General features: G+C 45.6%; 2 protein-coding genes across 4 annotated transcripts; both read left to right on the forward strand.

Annotated features, from left to right (window-relative positions):
* Positions 1–2602: 2602 nt before the first annotated feature.
* LOC138765505 (zinc finger protein 229-like) lies at positions 2603–5809 on the forward strand. The gene is made up of 2 exons (XM_069942533.1): positions 2603–2741; positions 4306–5809. Exon 2 carries the CDS (start codon positions 4472–4474, stop codon positions 5807–5809), a length of 1338 nt encoding a protein of 445 aa, XP_069798634.1. The 5' UTR covers positions 2603–2741; positions 4306–4471.
* Positions 5482–14792, forward strand: LOC138764712 (uncharacterized). Of its 3 annotated transcripts, none has more exons than XM_069940965.1 (2): positions 5482–5572; positions 9009–14792. In XM_069940965.1, the coding sequence occupies exon 2, from the start codon at positions 11882–11884 to the stop codon at positions 12641–12643; it is 762 nt and encodes a 253-aa protein (XP_069797066.1). In that variant the 5' UTR covers positions 5482–5572; positions 9009–11881; the 3' UTR covers positions 12644–14792. The 3 variants fall into 3 exon arrangements, with proteins under 3 accessions (XP_069797066.1, XP_069797067.1, XP_069797068.1); XM_069940966.1 differs by lacking the exon at positions 5482–5572 and adding an exon at positions 5815–5933; XM_069940967.1 differs by lacking the exon at positions 5482–5572 and adding an exon at positions 5946–6744.
* The last annotated feature ends 9639 nt before the right edge of the window (positions 14793–24431 follow it).

Raw genomic sequence — 24431 nt, forward strand, 5'->3', positions numbered from 1 at the left:
GAAGCCAGATATCAACTTACACACATCGATCTGGTAGGTCGTTTCCCTCCATCAAACAGGCACAGTTATCTTCTCACCGTTTTAGCAGGTGGGCAGATGCTATACCTATACATGATATGACGGCCGAGACAGTAGCCAGAGTTTTGGTCCACCACTGGGAAACGTTACAGAACACCAGCTACGATCATGACAGATGGGGGAGGGGGCACAGTTTGAATCCCAACTATTTCATAAACTGACCAATCTACTTGGTAGTACATGCACCCGCACAACACCCTATCAACCTGCAGCTAATGAAAGCTAATGCTTTCATTGTCAACTCAAGGCAGCACTGAAAGCCCAGCAGAACCCATCCAGTGGTATGAGTATTGCCAATCGTACTACCGGGCATCTGTATAACGGTAAAAGAAGACCTCGGCTGCACACTGGCTGAACTAGTGTATGGGACTACACTAACAGTACCTGGACAGATGGTGGGACCTGATCAACCTACATTGATACTGGACACAACCAATTATGTTTATCGACTGTGGCAGAAACAGTTGGTAAGATGTACACTTTTAAAGGGTTGGGGGCGTTTAATTAGTGTACCTTGCAGCATAGTTCCGTGCCTGCACTGAGCCAAGGAGTTGTGGGGTATCATGATTTATCCTTGAGCGTTTTATGTACTAGTTCAGTGTGTGTGTGTGTGTGTGTGTGTGTGTGTCCCATACTTGCCTTCTGTAAAAAAAATCCATCCCTTCTAAAATTCTTCAGAGTCCTTGGCATTGAGACCTACCAAACCTATTTCCTCACTCACAACACCACGTCAGTCGCCAACCTCCGTCAGTCTCCACTCTCCCAGCGATGCGCCGCTGCCGTGAAGAGGGGGTAAAGGAAGGTTGCTGCCACAACATGCTACTCTAGTTCACAGCGATCACAGCATTGGGACATCGCGCTCTTCCCTACCCATATAGCAGCGATCTCTCACCCCACCCCAATTATGACAGCGGCACCTCAGCCAGGGGTTTCTGTGTGACACAAGCACGCAAGTGCTAACGTCACCAGAGTAATTGGGTCGGCCATTTCCCTGTTTCAAACCACAGGACCAGGACGCCTGGGTAAGTTTAACCGGGGTTTCCTGACCACCGCTAAGGTAGATCAAGGACCCTGCAAATTGCCATTTTACATTGGCAGTTTGAAAGGGCCTATACATTCAATCGCTATCACCCCACGTGACACTGTCCATGTGCCAATCACTTGAGCTTGCAACTGCGCACTAGGCTTCCTGAACAATGAGGGGAATGGGAAAGGGGTTTATTTGAAAAGACAGTGCTGGTGGCAGGAACTCAGCTACAGTCAGGAGCTGAGTAAGGTCAGAGGCCAGTAATTGGGGCGGAGACAGGCAAGGGGAAAGGTTCGGGGAGAGGACACAGACCTGTATGTTGGCACCTCCCGCTACAAAGCAGAATCTCTCTTCCGTTTTGCGGAACGGCCACAGCGGTGCCCGAGACTGACTGCTGTTCTTCTCCTTTATGACTGTCGCTCAGACTGTCACCCCCTTCCTTGCTGTATTATTCCATCTTGTTCCCGGTTGCAATTAGTATTCGCTTCCCAGGTTCCAGATTTAACATGGAAATGTCTCTATAGCCCCTTTCACACTTGCAAGTGATTCCAGGAATCAAACGCTAATCGGCCTTTAAAGTGGCAAGTGTGAAAGCAAAATCAACTCAACACCAGCAACAGATTTCGGCCTCGACCCCTAGTACAATCCCTGGCATCTGCAGACACCGGTGTTGCAATCAGGCAAGTGTGAAACGGGTATTTGCTTTGCGGGATTGAAATGACCCTAGTTTTTACATGAGTGCAGGAACAAAAGACTAAAATGAAGGTATAAACTTTGTCATGGGAAGGTCGCGGGGTGATGGGGGGGGGGGGGGCGGGGAGAGAGAGAGAGGAAATAACGAGCAATGTATAGCAATAGCGGGCATTTTTTAAACAGTGTGGGAAAATTGGTAGTGCTATAGCACACAACTTATAAAGACTGGGGGAAAAAAAAGTAATGGCAGACCTAACATTTCAGAATGCCGTGCGGCAGAAAACCTCTCCATGATACTCCAAGAATGCATGGATTCTCTGCCGCATGGAATTCTGGGAGGGCAGATCCGCCATTGTTTTTCCCCCTCGGGAAATTATACACAAGAGTGCTACCAACATTCCTACGCTGTATAAATTGAGCGCTATAGCACTACCAATGTTCCCACCCTGCTTAAAGATTAGCTGCTATTGCTATTTATTGTTCGCACTTTCCCACAGTCCCTTATAAAGGTTTATATAGGTGGCACATCAACAACAGGGGCTGAAGGACTCATAATTATGTATAATTAATTTTGTTCAAATAATACATTGATAAGGATTTAGGGCAGGTCCACCATTCTTATACCATCCTAATTTAGTGGGATGCAAGCGTGAAAGCGGTTTATGAAGCCCAAGCCCACCATTCCCCGTGCTGCTCCTCTCTGACAGCTGAATCCGTCCCTTTCCGGGTTGCGGCCGCCCAGTCACGTGATGTCCAGCCGCCGGCAGAGGCGTGCGTGCTGACATCATAGAGCTGTGCAGCGTCATGGGCGCCGTTCCCTAAGTGACGGGCCGGCCCACTGAGGCTGGTCGTGGAGGTGACATTTCCCCTGAAGGATGGGTGTCCGAGTACTCGGGGCCCAGGGAGGGGGCGAGTCCCAAGTTATGGCGGTCCAGGGAGGAGGGTCAGTGCCGAGTTCTCGGGGCCCGGGGAGAGGGGGGATGAGTCTCGAGTTGTCGGGGGGGGGGGAATGTCCCGAGATCTCGGGGCCGGGGGGGATGTCCCGAGATCTCGGGGCCGGGGGGGGGGCATGATCCCGAGTTGTGGGGGGCTGAGACCCGAGTTGTCGAGATCCTGGGGAGGGTCCCACCATGAGGGGTGTTGGTTCTGTGAATGCAGAGCTGAGGAGTGGGATAGAGAGACAGGAAATGAGAAAAGGGGCGGGAGTTGGTGGTAAATGGAAGATGACTTTGTTGGGCATCTGGGATCTGTCTGCCACAACAGCGGGATCTCCCAGTATCCACCCATTTCAATTTTGCGCCCCATTCCCTTGCCCACGCATCAGTCCATGGTCTCATGCACTGCCAGACTGAAACCACCTGCAAAATGGAGCCACAACACCTCATTCCATATGGACTCCTTCCAACTGGATGGCACGAACACTAACTTCTCTGTCTTCCCTCTGCATTCGCCGAACCAATTCCCCTCCCCTGTCAATTCTCACTTTCCCTCTCTCCTGTCCTACATCCTTATCTAATGAACACCTATCTTCTGTTGGTCTGTACTCAGTAGTGCCCTAGGACAAGCACTGACATGTGTGGCCCCCAGTTCAAAAACCAGAACAGACCAACCATGCCACCTGACATGATATGAGCAGCCAATCAGGTACTGTCACAGGGTGGCCTGCAGGGGCCGGGGTCGTCATTGGGCAGTTGGTGTTGTCATCATGGACAGGCTGTTGGTAGTTCCGTTAGTGCGTTGCGAGGGCAGGCTGCGACAGCCCTGTTGGCAACCTGGTCTCTGGCAATTCACAGGCCACTTGTTGGTGCCAGAGGTTGACTGCGGGATCAAAGGGCAAAGTGGCCATCTTCCCTACCCATAATCCCCCACACAACTGGAACTGCTATGCATTCCCCTGGCTGGCACTGGGAGAGTCATTCCAGCTGTGTGGGGGATTATGGGTTGGAAACATGGCCATTTTTCACATTGAGCTGCTGCCAGGTGTTGCTTGCGTGCTGGAACGGCCTGAAGCGGCCTGATGAGATGCCATCCTGGAGTGGCACTCAAGTAGGTGGGATGGAATCTGTTTTGGGTGGGTGAGCTCAAATATTGAGTGGGAAAGGCGAGGCCAGTGGTGTCCCCCTGACAGTGGCACCTAGGGTATATTGCAATATGTCTGTACTCCTCCCCATGCCAATCATTTTATTCAGACACCACTTGCTCTTTTTTATACCTTGAAGAAGGATTCAGGGCCAAAACGTTGCTAATATATCTTTACCTCCTGTGGATGCTGCGAGACTGGCTGAGTTCCTCTGACATCTGAGTTATTACTACAATTGCAACTTCTACAGACTTTTGTTTTTCACTTCACCCATGTGTCTACCTGTCTGTGGTGATCCTCCTCACAGTTCAGGACACTTCCATGGTTGGTCCCGTTGCTGGCCATGTCTCTCTAGGATGTGTTGTCCCGGAACATTGACTGCAGAGAATGCCTTGCTTCCTCTTACTCCACCATCTTTTCTTCACAGGTTTTAGGAAGCAGGGCATTTCCAGACTGGAAGCTTCAAGCAACGCCATGTTGTGGTCTGACACTCCGACTAGATTCCTTGGGATCGTAGTATCAGCCAGTTTTATCGGTTGATTAGGAGCAGGTGTATCATTGCACGGAGAAACCCTTCTACTGTTGATTGTCGAATGGACAACATGGAGGCTCAGGTTACCAGTGATACAGCAGATAAAACACTCCAAAGTGAGGTATGCAGTGAGGTGGGGCTTTCATTGGACTTGCTGGGAACACATCACTGTGGTTACACTGGGGAGAGACCATTCCCATGTTCAGAGTGTGGGGAGGGATTCGCCAACTCTGACGTGCAGCTGCAACACCAGTGTGTCCCCACTAGGGGGAGCCCATCCCCCTGCTCTGACTGTGGGAAGAGCTTTCAAACCTCAAAGGAACTGGAGGAGCAAGGGTGTCTTCCCCCCGGGGAGAGTCCGTTCACCTGCCGCGTGTGTGGGAAGGGGTTCACCCAGTCCTCCAGCCTCCTGCAGCACCAGAACATTCACTCCGGGGAGAGATCCTGCTGTGTGTGTGGGAAGGGGTTCTCTCGCTACTCGCATCTGCTACAACACTGGAGAATACACACTGGAGAAAGACCCTTCACCTGCTCCGTGTGTGGGAATGGATTCACGCAGTCCTCCACCCTGCTGAGGCACCTGAAAGTGCACACCAGAATGAAACAGTTCACCTGCTCCCTGTGCGGGAAGAGGTTCTCTCAGCAATCTCGTCTGAAGGCACATCAGCGGGTTCACACCGGAGAGAAGCCGTTCACCTGCTCTGTGTGCACAAAGGGGTTCTCTCAGCCTTCTCGTCTGAAGGCACATCAGCGGGTTCACACTGGGGAGAAACCGTTCACCTGCTATCTCTGTGGGATTGGATACACTGAGTCCTCTGCTCTGCTGAGGCACCAGAGAGTTCACACAGGGGAGAAACCATACACCTGCACCCTTTGCGGGAGGGCGTTCGTTCAGTCCTCTGCCCTGCTGAGGCACCAGAGAGTTCACTCTAGGGAAAAACCATTCTCTTGCAACAAGTGCGGAAAGGGATTTGCCGATTTCTCTTCTCTGCAGGGCCACTGGAGAATTCATGCTGGGGAGAGACCATTCATCTGCTCTCTGTGCGGGAACAGGTTCACTCAATCCTCTGGCCTGTGGTCACACCAGCGGGTTCACACCGGGGAGAAACCGTTCATCTGCTCACAGTGTGGGAAGGGATTCTCTCGGTCCTCTGATCTGCAGGTACACCAGCGAGTTCACACTGGGGAGAAACCATTCACATGTTCTCTGTGCGGCAAGGGGTTCTCTCAGGCCTCCCACCTGCAGACACACAAGCGGGTGCATACTGGTGAAAAACCGTTCACCTGCTCTCTCTGCGGGAAAGGGTTCTCTCAGCCCTCCGGCCTGAATTCACACCAGCAGGTTCACATCAGAGAGAGGCCAATCTCTGGCAGCAAGGGATTCGCACAGTCCTCTTGACAGGACCACCAAAAAAATTAGACAAGGGAGACTTTGTTCACCTGCTCCCTGTGTGGCAAACTGTTCTCTCAGCTCTCCGGTTTATGGGGACACCAACGAGTTCACACGGAAGGAGAATTTTCAGGTTGGAGAGTCAGCATTTTTTCCTTCTCATACAAGCACCACACATTAATGGGTGTGTGTTTACGGGTGTGGGGGGTTGGGGGGAGAAGTGGGAAGGGTAAGAGAGTTGTTCGGAGCAAATAGTTTACCCAGACAGCAGTGAACACCGGGAATGGGCTGCCAGGTGTAGTTGGTTCTTGACAGACTAATGAATATGGAGGGAGGTGGATCATGTTGGGGGCAGTAGTTTTATTTTAACTTGGGCATCCTGCTCAGTACAGACACGTGGACCGAAGAGCCAACGTTTCAGAAGCCACAGGGTTAAGGATTGTTGATGGGGATTTTTCTTGTCCATTCCCTGTTTTGCTCTCCCCACTCTATTATTTGGGCTTCTACCCTCTTTCTCTGCTGTTCTGAGTGTGTGGTTCCTGCCGTCTATTGCCTTCCTTGGATATTGCCTGACCTACTGAGTTGCTCCAGCATTTTGTGCATTGCTGCTGAGGGACTGTGGTGGTGACCTTTGACCTGGTGCCTGCATGGCTGGGCTTTTGTGACGAGATCATTAACCAGCCAGGAGATGTCAGCATCGTTAACTACTGGACAAGGCTTAGTTGTACAAGTTCCCTTTGGTGTTTGCAATTGATTAACTTTGAAATTTGATGCTGCAACCTCTGGATTTTCAGATGATGAGGGACACAAGTGCTGGAGAAACTCAGAAGGTCACACAGCATCCACAGGATATAAAAAGCAGTTGACAGTTCAGGCCTGACCCTTCCCAGGAGTGCTGAAAAGGAGACAGACACCAGAATAAACGGGGGAGCACGGGCTTACAGGTGGGTGGGTCGAAGAGAGAGATGCTGAGAATTGATAGAAGGAGAGGACAGAGGGTTTCTCTCAGACTGTGGAAATTGAATATAAGGTGTTGCCCCTCCAGTTTGAGGGTGACATTGTGAGAAACAGAAGTACCTTCACAGAATTTGCTCGAGACAAAAATTGAGAACAAAGAACATTTATTATACAACAATGCAAAGTTGGGTGCTTCCCCTTACCCTGGGAATACACACATACAATGGGGCTCACCCAACTTTTATACAGTTGATTTCAGTATAGAAGTACCCTCCCCCTTATATTCTTCTGCCTCCTGGATGAGTTTGGCATTGGGCAATCCTGCCTGCCTATGTGTTGTTTCTGTGAACCTGGAGGACCAGGGGGTATCCTGTCAGTGTCCCATCATATCATTGTCCTTATTGTCCTTATTCACAAACCTGCCTTTGTTCTAATTCACACCTTCCTGACTCTCAGGGCTACAACCTTCTTATATGCAGAACTTGCTAATTCTGTCTAAGGCTAGAAAACCCTTATCTTATTCAAACTAACTTTACTTCCTACATTCTAATATCTATCCTTATCCTATTCATACTGGCTTTATTCATTACACGTATATCTATATTAGTTTCCTCATCTTCATATTTTTATATCAGTTTTACTCATCTCTCACAATCCTCACTTTTCTTTTAGCTACACTTCGTGAATTCTCAACTGGAATGTATTACTTGTAAACTTGGTCTTTTTCCCAGCTGGTCAGTAAACGAACTGCAGTCTCAGCGTCATTAGACAGAATTAGGGAAACTTACATCCTTTGGGTTATAGTGTTCTGACGAGGGGTTCGATGAATTAAGTACTGCACACAAGTCTTTAGGCAGGGGAGCACCATAATGGCCAGAATAGCGAGTCCAGCTGCTATAAGGGCTGTGGGTATCAGACTCCAGTTACCAATAAAAAGTCTAGTCCATCCCACACTGGACCAAGGTTGCCACATCTGAACCTGGGCATGGGAAGATTTTCGAACTCCTGAAGAAGTGTCTTTAACCGCCTGACCGTTGTGAACATTGTCATTAATCAGTCTTTCACAAACGCTGCCTTCAGCAGCCAACGAGTAATCGAGAGCCAGGCGGTTTTGTTGAACTGTGGCTCGTATCTGTTGTCTTTCTTCAGCCCATAAATTCAGGGCCATCACTGTCTGTTCGGTGATGATCTCCAAGGCTGGAGTCTGATTAAACGATTTAAATGCCAAGCAGCTGTAGTGTTCTGGAGCAGCTTACGTTGTTTACAACTGGAACTCCCCTTACAGTGGTAGTTCTTAACTTTCCGAATGTCTGTGTGACCCAAAGAATGATTTACAGGAGACCAAGTTGGGGAGGGGTGTTTCTTGTCACTGAACCTGTGAGTTGCAGCCTGTCTGTGAACATTAGCACATGTATTCGCTCTATCTCTGCTACATGTACAATCCTGACTAACATTCTGTCGGTCATTGTCCCACCATCTTCTTTGTGCTATCCCTTTAAAACTCCTCTTTTTAATATCTGTAGAGGCCAAAATAGAAATCAAATCTACTCCTCTAGAGCTGTTCTGTTCCCCTGGTCCATGTTGGGATCCTATATTAACCCATACCCCACTATGACTATACTTTATATCTGTGCCCTGTCTATATTCTAAAGGTAAATAATTGTCACCTCTGCTGCCTCTATTCCAGGAGGACTTAATACATTGTGAGCAATTTGGTGATTTCCCAAAAATTGGGAACCAACAAGTAAACAAAACAGCAAATGATACAAACAACATTACAGCACTTTTTCCCGGCATAGTTTAACTTTCAGATCAGAAGGATGAAGGACTGCACGCCAGGTGGAGGGTAGATTATCAATGTCGTTAGTTTGTAGTTCAGCAGCTCGTTTAATTCATTGGATGTGGCTCCATCCCTTCGCACGGCAGTGTCTGTAATCAAAAATACACAATAGGGGCCATCCCAGACAGGTTTTAGTTGGTGATCTTGCCATGCTTTTACATATACCCAATCACCAGGTTTAATAGAATGAATAGGATACTCCAGGGGTGGGCAGTAACAGCTGCATGTCTATTTTCTCCGTGAGCACAGCCTGTTTGGCAGCTACATCTGCCTGTCTGTTCCCCTGTGCTTCAGGACTGTCACCACTTTGATGGCTTTGTACATGAACTACAGCTATTTCCTCAGGTAATGTAAGAGCATCTAGAGATTGGAGAATTAAGTTTTCATGGATCAACTTTTGTTCTTTTCCAGTTATCATTCCCCGCTCTTTCCAGATCTTCCCAAAGGTGTGCACTACACCAAAAGCGTATTTTGAGTCCGTGTAGATAGTGCCCACCTTGTTCTCTAGACCCTGGAGAGCTCTACAGAGGGCATACAATTCACAAGATTGTGCTGACCAATGACCGGGGAGGCGACTGGCTTCAATCACCACTCCTTCTTTCCGATCCACTACACTATACCCGCTATAGCGAGTGCCATCAATGCAACGGGAAGATCCATCAATAAACCACCTTTCACCCTCTTGTAAAGGCTCATCGCTTAAATCCTCTCTAATTTTGGTCTGTAAATCTATTACCTCTAAACATACATGCTCTAACTCATTTATGGTATTGTCAGCATTTGGAGAAACCAAGAAAGCTGCTGGATTGTGTTCTTTATTCGTAATCAGGGTCAAATCATCCCTATCCATTAGGATCGCTTCATATTTTAAAATTCTAGAGTCTGTGAGCCACCTTCCAGCACGTTGTAAGAGAATATTGCGGACTGTGTGAGGGGTGTGAACCATCATCGGGGCACCAAACATAATCTTTCGTCCTTCCTCAACTAAAATAGCAGTGGCTGCGATGGCTTGCACACACTCTGGCCAACCACGACAAACAGGGTCTAAAACTTTTGACAGAAAAGCAACTGGCTGTCTACAGCCTGCCCTCTCTTGTGTTAGTACTCCGGTGGCTACACCTCCTTTCGCATTGGTATATAGGTCAAATGGCTTATTTAGGTTGGGTAAAGCCAACACTGGGGCACTAATAAGGCGCTGTTTCACCGTTAAAATCTTTAATCTCTTCCTCTGTCCAGACAACAGCTTCGCCCCCTAGAATCGTGAGTTTATCATAGAGAAATCTGACCAGGCTAGAATAATTTTCAATCCAGATTCTACAGTATCCCACTAAACCAAGGAATTTCCTAAGTTCTTGGGCATTCTTGGGAGGTGGGATCTGTAGAATACCACGTATCCTCTCTGGATTTATTTTTCTAGTTCCCTGACTTACCAGATGACCTAAGTATTTAACTTCTGATTGAACAAATTGTAATTTGGATTCGCTCACCCTGAGACCCTTATTCTCCAGAAAATTCAAAAGTTCAACAGTATATTGTTTAACTAATTCGTACGTTTTTCCCGTAATTAACAAATCATCAACATATTGCATCAACTGACAATTCTCTCTCCGAGGAACCTCATCAAATATTTGTTCTAAGAACTGGCCGAATAAATTTGGTGATTCTGTGAAGCCCTGGGGAAGGACCGTCAACCAGTATTAATTCTTATGTCCAGTAAAAGGATTTTCCCATTCAAAGGCAAACATGTCTCTGCTCTCTGTTGCTAACAGACAGGTCCAGAAAGCATCTTTGAGGTCAATCACACTAAACCATTTACTATGGGGATCGATTTTACCCATTATTTTATAGGGATTAGGTACAACCAGGTGATGGGTGAGAATAATTTTGTTCAGCTCCCTCAAGTCCTGCACTAATCGATAGGTACCGTCTGGTTTTTGGTAAAATTGGGGTATTAAAAAGTGACATACAAGGTTCGAGTATACCATCTTTCACCAACTGGTCAATTACTGGCTGCAGCCCCTTTCGGCCAGCCATCGGAATTGGATACTGTTTTCATATAATTACTTGTTCAGAATCTTTTAAAGTAACTTGCAGGGGAGGAATATCTAACACTCCTCTATTGCCTCTTTCTGCCCATACTCCAGGATTTATTAGTTCTCGATCTTCCTCGCATAATACATACAATTGAACCCTGATACCTGATTCCTGTGGTCTGGTGCCGATAGCCAATTGGTCCTGTAAATCTCGTCCTAACAAACAAACTCCAGCTTAGGGAACTAGTAAAATATCCTCTGTTATTATCTTTTCTCCCATTTGTATTCTTACATCTCTTAATACAGGGAATGTAAAGTCTCTTCCTCCTACTCCCGAAACTATCACTGTCCCCTTTATCCTAACACCCTTGGGTGGTTGTAAAATACTAGACCGGGCTGCCCCAGAATCTACTAAAAAGGTAATCTTGTCACTGTGGGGTTCTATGCTTAAATTTACCAATGGTTCTCCGTGCAGCCCCACGGTGTGTATTGACTGAGAACCGTGACCCTCCCCCCTGTAATGGAGGATTAAAACCATGTACCCAGATGCTTTTTGCTTATGTGGAACTGATGACACTGGGTCCACACGCAGGTCACCTTACTTTCAGAACTAGCAGATGTAATTAAACTCAGCCATTGGGACTTATCTGAAGATATACTTTGAAATGGAATTCCACTGTGAGGCCCAGGGAAAGCAGTTGTCAAATGCAACACTCTGAAATTGACGAATTGGTCACAACCTGTCTTGCTCGAGAAGTTTTAATAAGTCTTTGTATCTACGAGATAAACCAGGAAATCATAACATCCTGGTTCCATAATAATTAATCTTCTAAATTGTAGAATATAATGTTCAGTTTTGATTTTGACTGACAATTATTAGGAGTAGGCGCATGATTAATTGTTTTTGGGGTATATAAGCCTGTGGTCCTGCTGCTGAAGTTTAGACTCTCCGAAGGGTGGGAACACCCCTTGTCAAGAAGGAAGAACAGCCAGAGTCCGAGCAACATCCCGGTCGGGGGAGGTGGAGAAGCTGCTACCAGCGCCCTGACAACCTACTACAAGTGTGCAGTCGTTGCTTCGCTTCGGCAGTTGGGACCAGTCCAAGCATTGATAAGTATAGTTGGGAAGGGCTTGCATATTGTAGTGTGAAATCAGCTTTTGAATTAGTAATAAACATTTGTATAAACTGAACTGCTCTCGGTGTGTGTGTCTATTTTCTTTCGGTAGCTCGAACACTGTGACCAATCTAAAATGAACAAAATGAGAGGTATAAGTTTACCCAAGACAATTGGCGCTGCGAGCAGGGTTGGTCTCAAGATGTTTCGCCGAAAGAAAGAGATGAGCCCTGAGCAGTTCTTGATTCCTGGATGGACTTCCAAAGACGATGGTTTTGGCATGTTGGCCAATACCCTGTCTTTGTTGGGACCACCCATTAGTTGGGATGAGAAGTTAGACCCATCAAGTGCACCTCTGGGAGAGCGGGTTGCCATTCTCCTTCGAGAAAGTAAATTTCCTGATAAAAAGGGAACGCTGACGAATGGTTTTTGGTTGCTGGCCACAGCATTACGCCACTCCGTTCAGCGTGAAGCAGAATCAATTCAAGGAGAAGTAGAATCTCAGTGCAAAAGAAAGCAATTAGAGGTGGAGCTAGAAGCCCTGCGACAATGCTGTTCCATGATGAGCGAGATTGTTCGCACCAGTCAGGACAGAGCCAAAGAATGGGAAGATAAGGATGTCCAAATGATCTGCCATAATATTAAACTCCGGCAGCAGCTCTGTGCAGATAAGGAAAGGCATGGAGTAGAACCCGATCCATATCATATTCATGCCATGATAAGGAATGGTGACGATCCTGATGTAATTGAGGATTGGGATGGGAATATCTGGAATGACGATGGTAATAATGCAGATACTCCTCAGCATGTGTCTAACATACCTCCCTCTCCACCTGCTGTTCACGCCCGCCCTATAAGGCAGCAGATTTACCAAACAACAGAAGGGGGGATGATCTAAGGGTAGAGATGGAAGGGATAGATACCCCGGTTTCCCATGTGGACCCAGGGGAAAATACCCAAACCCCTGCTTATGCTCTATGGCCTACTCCCTCTGTTGGATGGCCTCGACCTCCTCCCCTAGACTGGGTGGAGGGCCCTGTGGGCCAAAGTGGGAATAGGGGTCGGAAGCCGTCAATGATCCGTGACTTCTCTGTAAAAGAGCTGGCTGCCATTGGAGATCGATTTAGGCAAAAGGCAGGAGAAACTCTGGCAGTCTGGCTCCTGTGAGTCTGGGAACAAGGAGGGGGTAATGTATTTTTAACCCCTGAGGAATTGTTGGGATTAGGAACATTGTTTACTGATATCAGGGTCACTGCTGAGCTGCGGGGTAGAGGGAGAGAGATGGATTACTTACTACTCTAGGGGATGCCCTGCTACGAGTATACCCATCACCAATAGATTGGGATTTACATTTGCAAAACAATTGGAGAACCCCAGAGGAGGGTATAGCAGTAATTCGTCAACAGGCCCTGGCCTCTGCCTTGTATGCAGGGCGTTTGAGGCTGTGGGTACATGGGGGGAGTCCTGATGAAGAGATATTCACTGCCGGAATGCATACCAGATTGGTTCGTTCCGCCCAACCCACCACACGGGGATTGGTTCTGTCCGTAACTAGTCCACTAATTGGGCACCCTGTGTCTGAGGCGATGCACGCCTTATCGGGGCTTTGAGAATTAGAATTGGGAGGTAAAATCTATTCACGTACAGCCCAGGTTAAATCAGACAAGCAGGATGAAAAGAGAGGGTCTGCTGGTAATAACGGACCGACAAGAAAGGACTTTTTTCTAACCTTGTTAAAGTTAGGCGTACCTAAAAGTGATATTGATGGGAAACCTACTGCGGTCCTTTATGCCCTTTATAAGAGAAAAGCAGGGGAACATCATCCCCAGCTGCTGAGTCCTCCTGGCCCAGCTGTGCTTTCTGCTCCCACTGCTGCTTCTATCTAGTTGGCTTCTCCTGCTCCAGTTACTCATGATGAGGTAAAACAATGGGTTAAACAGGCTCTTAAAGATAACAATAGCATGTGGTCCTGGAAGCCCCCGAACCCTTCTGAAGCCTGAAGGTGTGGGCAGGATTCCCGTGTCTACTCCATCGAGACATGGTCCAATGCATTACACCAAGGAAGTCCTCGGTCACCAGCCTCAAGTGCAGCTTATATAAATATGTTATTGTTCAGCATGTTTCAAAATCTGTTTGTGAGCTCCAGTATCTGGGTATTGTGGCCAACAAGGATAATTTGAGCCTTGGTTGGAATCCTTTCTCATGGCTAACTGCTACATTTGGGGGAGTGGGCCAGGCACACTATCCTCCGTTGGTTGCTCGCGTCATTGCTTATCTTTGTAATTGTTGTTTTGATTTCTCTTTTTTCGCTCCCTCTGTACTCAAATACTGGTTAGGCCTCACAAATGACAGATTGTGACCAAGGGGTGGAATGTAATGGAGGATTAAAACCATGTACCCAGATGCTTTTTGCTTATGTGGAACTGACGACACTGGGTCCACACGCAGGTCACCTTACTTTCAGAACTAGCAGATGTAATTAAACTCAGCCATGGGGACTTATCTGAAGATATACTTTGAAATGGAATTCCACTGTGAGGCCCAGGGAAAGCAGTTGTCAAATGCAACACTCTGAAATTGATGAATTGGTCACAACCTGTCTTGCTCGAGAAGTTTTAATAAGTCTTTGTATCTACGAGATAAACCAGGAAATCATAACATCCTGGTTCCATAATAATTAATCTTCTAAATTGTAGAATATAATGTTCAGTTTTGATTTTGACTGACAAATATTAGGAGTAGGCGCATAATTAATTGTTTTTGGAGTATATAAGCCTGTGGTCCTGCTGCTGAAGTTTAGACTTTCCGAGGGGTGGGAACACCCCTTGTCAAGAAGGAAGAACAGCCAGAGTCCGAGCAACGTCCCGGTCGGGGGAGGTGGAGAAGCTGCTACCAGCGCCCTGACAACCTACTACAAGTGTGCAGTCGTTGCCTCGCTTCGGCAGTTGGGACCAGTCGAAGATTTGATAAGTATAGTTGGGAAGGGCTTGCATATTGTAGTGTGAAATCAGCTTTTGAATTAGTAATAAACATTTGTATAAACTGAACTGCTCTCGGTGTGTGTGTCTATTTTCTTTCGGTAGCTCAAACACTGTGACCAATCTAAAATGAACAAAATGAGAGGTATAAATTTACCCAAGACACCCCCTATTCATAATCTGCTTCCATCTGTCAGATTCTGGCTTTACCCTACCCTTAATTTAGTCTATGTGTTGTCTGAGTCCAGCGAGTTCGTTAAATGAAGTGATAGGAGAATCAGTTTATTACACAGCATAAGAATAAAGCTTAACAGAGTTCTGGTTCAGTCGTTAGTTCATAGGTCACCTGCACAGTGAGCAATTCCCCAAGACTGACCTCTACTGTCCAGTCTCTACAGTTTATATAGCTCAACCTTATCATACAGAACAAAAGTTGGCTTCCTTTGCTAGATTTCATTATCATACAGAACAAAAGTTGGCTTTCTTTGCTAGATTTCTTGCATAAGATTTATCACAAGTAATTTCCTGCTCTGCAGTTATCTGGGGTGTAGAGCTCCCATCTTAATCCTCAAGGTGGGAATATCCTGTTGTTTTGATCAGAAATCAATTCATACCCCAGATATTTCTAATTATTTCTTTGTTCTCATCTGGCCATATTCTTCTGTTCTACTCAACACCTCCTTCTGTCTTAGCTTCTTACTGATTCCATTCTCTTTGTTTCTGACAGTCTCTGTAAGATTCTTTTTTGTTTGTGCTAATCAACACCTCCTTTTTCCTTAACATTCCTACTAAATTGTTCATACATATCCTCTCTTTTGTATTTTGGGAGAAGGCAATTCTAAACCTTTTGTAATCAGCCAACTTTCCGACATACTGTGGCTGCCCCTTACTTACATTACTCTTTCCTTTCACCACGAGGTAAATATTAAATTGTTACATAGTACTGGATTCATGTATACAAACTGAATAGTAAGTACATAAGCATCTAGTCTACATATTTTCTATGATTAATTAATCCTATATTCCAACACATCAGTGCGTAAGATGGCGTCTCCCTGGCTCGCATTGGGGATTCTCTCTTAAAATGCCCCTCCTTTTTACAATGGTAGCTAACTAATGCTCCTGTTTCCCAATTCCTACCGGGATTACCACAAGGTCCCGGGAATGGTCGTCGTTCCCGGAATTCCCCTCTACCCTTGCCCCTGCTCTGGTCTCTACTCTCCCAATCCCGGAGCTCCTCCCAATGTCCAGGAGCTGGCACACAGCCCCTACCTACCCTTTCCTTGCTGTCCCTCCACGACTTCCTTGACTGCCTGCATCAAAATCTTAGCCTTTCCTTTCTGTTTATTGGGCATTCTCTCTTAAAATTACACACCTCTGTACTAGTCAGGGGCACATTTACGAAACCGACCCCCTCCCATGGGAACTTCCCATAAAGGTCTCATCCAGTTAATTTCTGGCTTATCCTCTCCTTTATAATGTCCAGATTCCTGCTCTCCGGGAAATGAATCAAATGGTTCTGCCCTTCCCTCCCGGAGGGTCTCACACTGTTTTGAACCAAAGTCTCCTCCCTCTCTTGTCAATTGAGGTGGTAATCTAGTACTTTGTGAACAGGTCATCATACCACCCCTACTTTCTTCCCCTTTCTTTAGCTGTAGGGGAGGAGGGGAAGGTGCAGAAGGGTAGAGCAGAGGAGAGAGGGGAAAGATGGGAGCCGGCATAGGAGGAGCATAAGGTGGAGGAAGGGAATGTAACACATCCCATCCTTGTGTTTCAGGGACAAAAGGTTCCTCATCCTTCTTACATTCCTTTTCATTCAAAACCAGTTGATCAACCGATCCACTGAGCCAGCGGGCTGCATATTTCCTGCTCTCAATATTATCTCTTTGGTTTTGATAGAGCCAGATGTTCAATGCCTGACACATCCAGCCATCCTCGGATCTGAGCTTTGGCCATTATACCGAACTCCCTTTTATCGGACTTTTAACTCATTCCAGACAGCAATACCTGACCATGATCAGTTTGTCTTTCCCACGGGTTCTCCCCGCACCCCAATCAGATAGCATTAATCCTAACGGACTTTGCTTAGTTATCTGATTGTCCCGTCCTTCCTTCGGACTATTTCCCTTGCTACTCACACCTCCCATTCTAACAGGTAAGTAAAATTCCTCTTACCGGGATCCAGTAGCTATTCCTAGCGCGCTTCCTTAATGTCCTCCCATCGTTTGTTCTCAATGCCTCTTCTCGGATATCACTCGCTTCATCCACTGACAAGTCACCCGCTGTCCGTGAGTCCAGCTGAATCAGCCGGGGTGCACCTACCCTCGTCGTTGGGCACTCTGTCAGTGGAGGGAGTGGATCCCGGACGAGTCCCCATTTGTGAGAAACAGAAGTACCTTCACGGAATTTGCTCGAGATAAAGATTGAGAACAAAGAACATTTATTATACAACAATGCAAGGTTGGGTGCTTCCCCTTACCCTGGGAATACACACATACACTGGGGCTCACCCAACTTTTATACTGTTTATTTCAGTATAGAATTACTCTCCCCGTTACATTCTTCTGTCTCCTGGATGAGTTTGGCATTAGGCAATCCTGTCTGCCTACGTGCTGTTTCTGTGAACTTGGAGGACCAGGGGGTATCCTGTCGGTGTCCCATCATGTCATTGTCCTTATTGTCCTTATTCACAAACCTGCCTTTGTTCTAATTCACACCTTCCTGACTCTCAGGACTACAACCTTCTTATATGCAGAACTTGCTAATTCTGTCTAAGGCTAGAAAACCCTTATCTTATTCAAACTAACTTTACTTCCTACATTCTATTATCTATCCTTATCCTATTTGGCTTTATTCATTACACATATATCCATTCTAGTTTCCTCATCTTCATATTTTTATATCAGTTTTACTCATTACTCACCTACGGCTCCTAGAACGCTTCCACCAGCGTTGTCTCCGCTCCATCCTCAACATTCATTGGAGCGCCTTCATCCCTAACGTCGAAGTACTCAAGATGGCAGAGGCCGACAGCATCGAGTCCATGCTGCTGAAGATCCAGCTGCGCTGGGTGGGTCACGTCTCCAGAATGGAGGACCATCGCCTTCCCAAGATCATGCTATTTGGCGAGCTCTTCACTGGCCACCGTGACAGAGGTGCACCAAAGAAGAGGTACAAGGACTGCCTAAAGAAATCTCTTGGTGCCTGCCACATTGACCACCGCCAGTGGGCTGATATCACCTCAAACCGTGCATCTTGGCGCCTCACAGTTCGGCGGGCAGCAACCTCCTTTGAAGAAGACCGCAGAGCCCACCTCACTGACAAAAGACAAAGGAGGAAATACCCAACTCCCAACCCCAACCAACCAATTTTCCCCTGCAACCACTGCAACCGTGTCTGCCTGTCCCGCATCGGGCTTGTCAGCCACAAACGAGCCTGCAGCTGACGTGGACATTTACCCCCTCCATAAATCTTCGTCCGCGAAGCCAAGCCAAAGAAAAGACTCATTTCTCACAACATTGATGAATGGGGTTTTCCCTCCAGCTCTACCTCTGTATTCTTATAATCTCCAGTCAGCCTGCTGCAACTTTTCATGGGATTTTTTCATCATAACTGCATGATCTTCTGGGTCACTACCCCTTTGTACTTGCTGGGCTGACTGGTATGGACAGACCCTGTCTGACTTGCACCTTGATAGACATTGAATAAAAATTCCTGTAACAAGAAGATTTTGGTCTCATTCTTGACTTCCGAAGCACCTTCTGTGTGACATGATTTTCACACCCAACAGCATATTGCTGCCTGAATTACCTTTAAAATACTGACCAGTGCCTGATTTTTGACCCCCTATTATTCCTCATCTTTACCAGATCAATTCATTCTGTTCCTCTGTTACTGTCATCTCACTATCACCCTGAATCAAGTGTGCTACCCCACCTCCCATATCTTCCTGCCCATCCATGAGAATTACCTAATACCCCTGGATATTTAATTCACAATACTCTCCAACCACATTTGTGTCATGGCCATGAAATAACACCCCTTTGGATTGATTTGTGCCAACAGTTTATTCATCTTGTTTCCAATGTTCTGGGCATTCAGATAAAGTGCCCTCTCACTTTGGCTTTTGCAATGTGGCTGTTTTTTATCTATTCCATTGATTTACCTTCTGTCCTCCACTTTGACTTCCCCTTTATCTACCATATGCTTCTTACTTCTTTCTGTCTCCCTGTAGCTAGTGCCATTCCCTTGCCATAGTAGTCTCACTCTCCCCAACAACAGTGGCAAACAATCTCCCTGGGCCATTGATTCCAGTCGTTCCGAGGTGTAGACCATCTAGTCGGGCTGGTGGATCAGGCAGATAGATGGGGGATGAAACATGGAGGCGAATGCAGAAAGATGCAATCTGAGGAGAAGTTGATGGAATGTATAAGTGCCGAATTCCTTGATCAGTATGTTACAGAATCCATGAGGGAATGATTTTGGTGGGAAGAAAGTGGAGAGGCAAATTTCAACTGGAGAGCAGGATTCATAGCATGATGCAGAGAGAGACCTGAGAGGGAGTTTTAGAAAATGAAGATTGTGAGTTTTGTGAAGAGGCGCAGATTACAGCAGCAAGGGAGTAATGATAAATGTTCAGAAGGCCGTGGTTTTTCTCTGGGAACTACACTTTTGGGAACACTGTTCTGAAACACAGTTGGCATTGCTGGCCTCGCTGTTCGTGCAATGCCAGTACAGAGCCAACAAACCAAAATCAATCCGGCACTGTCTGCAAGGACTTTTATCTGGGTGCTCTGGATTTCTCTCTCCCTCCAAAACCTTCATAGGTTATTATAGATGTAATTGGGTGGCATGTGTTCAAATGGCCAGAATCAGCTACTACCGTATTGTTATAAAATGTGGTCTGAGGGAGAGTGAAGGAATGTCTGCAGGACTCATTTTATCTCTTTATCTATATTACCTATTTTGTTTCTTATATATGTGAATGGTGGCAGCAAGTAGGAATTTTGGTGCTTCTGTACATGACAGTTCTGTGTATGATAATAAACTCTCATCATTATTCAAGGTACATGTGTGGAATGAGTGGGGATGGAGCCTGGTTGTGGGAACAGGTTTAGGACCTGGGAAGGTTCAGTACAGGAAGATTGCCGATGTGTCTAGGGTATTGTATGTGTGTGGGAGGGGTTGTTGGGGGGGGTTGTTGTCAGGGGCTGCTGGGGCCATTTTGAAGGGGAGGCTGTTTGTGTTTCTATGGGCTGGGGGACAGTATCTAATTATGGCTGGAAACATGAAGACCTGGAGAGGTTCTGTGGTGCCTAAGTCTGTAGAATTATTTACAATTAAATATTTCCCACCCCGACCACACTCTCTTCAGCAGAAATTTGACATCACACACCACCAGGTTCAAGGACAGTTCATTTCTCACCGTCATCAGACTCACGAACAAATCCCCAAATTATGATGCCTTTGCCCCAAATCAATTGATCCTTCTGCACTTATAAACTGTCTTTATTTGAATATTTTAAAATTTCTCTACATGTATTAATATCCAAATACTGAAAATAACAGTCATATATTCCAAATCAATTATACATGTTACATGTCATACCCCCTGAAATCCCACCAACCCCCTCCCAAAAATAATAAACCCAAAGAATAGAAAAAGCAAAAATAAAAGAAAAAGATAGAAATAAAAGAGTATAGCCACAGAAAAGAAAAAAAACAACCTTGTTACCAAAATGTCACCACCATTCACACAACTTTGTCTTCTCAATATTATTCATTTATTTATCCCAAGGAGTTAGCAAAGTTTCATGAGGTTCAGGGAAAGCTCTTTATAAATTAATATCTACATTATGTAAGTATTGGGGCTAAAAAAAAATTTTTAAAGTATCATATTTATTCCTTAAATTGTATGTAATATCAAGAGGTATACAACTATATATTTCCACATGCCATCTTTCCATTCCTAAATGGGAATCCGATTTCCATGTCACTGCTGTACATTTCCTTGCAACAGTTCACACAATTTTCTCGAATTCCTTTTGGAAAAAATTCAGTTTCAATTTTGGTCTTATCCCAAATTATTACCCAATTTAAAAAAAAGCATTGGTTCTTGTGGAAATTTAACTCCTGTGACTTGTTCTAGAAATTTTACTAGTTCTAGAAATTTTACTGTCATGTGCTGTGTCATGCACACTGAGCAGCCTGTCACTTCCATTTGTGATTTATGTGAGAGTAAACCTGAACAATTAGACCCAAGATCTCCCTTGGGTAAACAAACAGGCAACGTTTCAGGTTGGGACCCTTTCCTGAGACTGAGGAATAGGGCAAGGGGAAAGGGAGCAAGCAGGGGAAGGGCTGGGGGAGGGAAACTGCCAAATTTTTTACCTTTATTTGAACGGGATGTCTTGGAAGTGGGAAACCCCACTTCTGCTGACACATTTCCTGGGGTCACAAGTCATTTGAGTCACTGGTCCATCCCAGAATACTGGAGTTCTCCACTTACTCTCAAACATTCTGCCTGGATCCTCCCCAAGTTGTCTGGACTGTTCCCATTCTGATTATGGTTTAGATCCGGAAGGAGATTAAATGAGACAGAAAATTCTGTAAAGTGATTGCAACAAATTTATTTACCCCAAGAAAATATTTAATAAAATGTGAAGCATCCTGGCCCTTCAGCCTGGCTGAATGCTGGCTGAACAGTGGGGGGTGGGGGAAGGGATCGGTATGGCACTTCCTCTCCAAAGAGAGGATAAAAACCCAGCTGGACCCTCCTCCCCATTTCTCAAGCCCCCATTCCCAAGGTCGGTCTGGTGAGGTGGGGGGTATACTTGTCATGTGAGACAGCGAAGCTTTACATAAGGTGATCTCCACACTGGGGGCTGTTGGTCTGGAATAAACTGCCAGAGGCTGGGGGACAATTACAGGGTATGAATGCCATCCAGAGCACATGGATGGGAAATCGTGGAAAGATTTGGGTAGAACATAGGCAAGTTGACCATCATTGACAAATTGGGCTGAAAAACCTGTTTCTGTGAATGAGACTCCATGAAATAGTATATAGAACATTTCAGCATGGTCCAGGCCTTTCTACCCATGATGTTCAGTCGACCTACATAAACCTCCTCAACAATCCAACCTTCCCCTTCCTCATACCCACATCCTCTATCTGGCATAAATGTGCCTGTCCGAGAATCTTGAATATCCTTATTCAACCATCCTCTGCCCCAACACCCGGAAATGCATTTAAGGCATCCACAATTTGTAAAAAAACATACCCAGGACATGTCTCTGGCAATGCATCCAGGCATCCACAACACTGTAAAAAAACATACCCAGGACATGTGCTTGGCCATGCATCCAGGCACCCACAACACTGTGTAAAAAAAGATACCCAGGACATGTCTCTGATCATGCATCTAGGCATCCACAACACTGTGTAAAGAAACATACCCAAGACATGTCCCTGGCCATGCATCTAGGCACCCACAATGTGTAAAGAAACATACCCAGGACATGTCTCTGGCAATGCATCCAGGCACCCACAACATTGTGTAAAAAAACATTCCCAGGACATGTCCCTGGCCATGCATCCAGGCACCCACAACACTGTAAAGAAACATGCCCAAGACATCTTTTTAAAATATTTTAAAGACTGATACAAATCCAAGCAACACAATCTCCTTCAACAATAGTATATAATATACAAAGTCTATTTTCCCCTACCCCTCCCTCCCATACCCTAATACTACAAAGAAAAGCTGATATAAATTAAACAAATGCAAGAAGCAAATATCGCTAAAGTCACAAACCTTTAAGGGAACTTCAGAAAAACCCAATGAAACCTAAAATAAAAAAAGATAAGGAACAAAATACAAGACCCTGTCATCAGCGCCTCGACCCACTTCATTGATCTCAATCATTTCACAACTGGTATGGATTGTTGCATTTCCTTTATTCAGAAAGGGTAGAATTATATCTGTGCACCAATATATTGCAGATAGGCTCGTCACACCCTTATGAATGTGCCATATTTCCTCCTTAAATTGTATTTGATTTTCTCCAGGGGAATACAAAGTTTCATTTCCGTATTCCGTCGTGTAATATTTAGATGAGAGTCGTGACCTCTGTACACTTCCTGGCTACCGACAAGGCGACCTTCACAAACTGAATTTGGTATCTGCACAGTTTAAAACTCACGTCCATAATGTTTCCCAGGACGTACAATTCTGGAAAATGCACCTTTGTAATTTTTTTCAGAATGTCCCCGAGGTCCTCCCAGATGGATTGCACCTTTATATGCAGCCAGGTTGAATGCATAAACATTCCATGATCCACACCACACCTAAAGCACACTTCTGAATTTTCTGATTTAGATTTATGTAATTTTTGTGGTGTGAGGTATAGTTGATGCTCCAACCTGTACCTGGCATTAATAAATGCTGTCATGCTATCCAGACATAGATTCGACCAGCACTGCTTGTGCATTGTTGTGCCCAAGTCTGTCTCCCACCTTTCCCTCAACTTATGTAAGCCTGGCTTTGGGCCTTCTCTTTGGAATAGGAGATACAACATGGAAACGAACTTACGCGTATTCCTCTTTCAAATTCGAATCTCCGTGTCTCTACACAAGGGCAGGGCCATAGATGGTCCCAAGTTCTTCCATAAGAAAGTTCTTAGCTGAAGATGGCAGAAGAAAGATTTATGAGACAAACCATATTTATTCCTCTGATGTAAGAATGACATAAATTCCCCTTGCTCATAACAATCCTTGATATACCTGATCCTCTTCTGACATCAGATGTCCAGGATCTTATTATCCAGAGTCATGGGTATTAATTTGTTCTGGCTAAAGGGCACTTTAGGGGATATCCCCATCTTTATACTGGGGATAAGATGCTACATCTGAATTGTATGTTTTAATATCCATTTTCTTTGATATCAATTTAGTATCCCATTTATATATAAACTCTCCTACTATCTTTTCTCCTATCATGTGTTGTCCAATTTGTGCCCAGGAGGGGGTATCACCTCCGTCAAAGAATGAGGTGATAAACCTCAACTGGGCTGCCCAATAATATTTTTTAAAATCCGGTAATTTCAGACCTCCCAATTTATAATCCCTCATGACTGTCTCTTAAAATTTCCTACCCTCCCATTAAACAGATGTCCTTTCGTTTTTGCTACTGTCCCCCCAGGAAAAAACGGTGCAGGCTGTTCACCTTATCTGGGCCTCTCAAAATGCCTCTATTAAGTCACCTCTCAACCTCTTTGCCCAAAAGAGAAATGTCTCGTAGTTCTGTTAACTTTGCCCCATTCTCCAATCTAGGGGACATTCTGGTAAGCATATTTGCTCATGTCTGAGTGGTGGCATAGATCCATTCCAATTTGCCTTTTGCAGCCACAGGTCTGTGGCAGATGCCATCTCAGTGGCTCTATACAAATTCCTGGACCACTTGGACAGCAAAGACGCATACACCAGGATGTTCGTTATTGACTACAGTTCGGCCTTCAACACCATCGTTCCCTCAAACTGATCAGCAAACTCCAAGATCTGAGACTCATTGTATAAGTGGATCCAAAATGTGGGCCTCAGTACCCCATGATTACATTTGATCCTAGATTTCCTCACCTTAAGACCAGAATCAGTGAAGATTGGTAAGAACATTTCCTCCGCAATCTCTGTCAGTACTAGAGCACCATAGG

The sequence above is a fragment of the Narcine bancroftii genome, chromosome 5 (assembly GCF_036971445.1).
Source record: "Narcine bancroftii isolate sNarBan1 chromosome 5, sNarBan1.hap1, whole genome shotgun sequence".
In the NCBI taxonomy this organism is placed as follows: Eukaryota; Metazoa; Chordata; class Chondrichthyes; order Torpediniformes; family Narcinidae; genus Narcine; species Narcine bancroftii.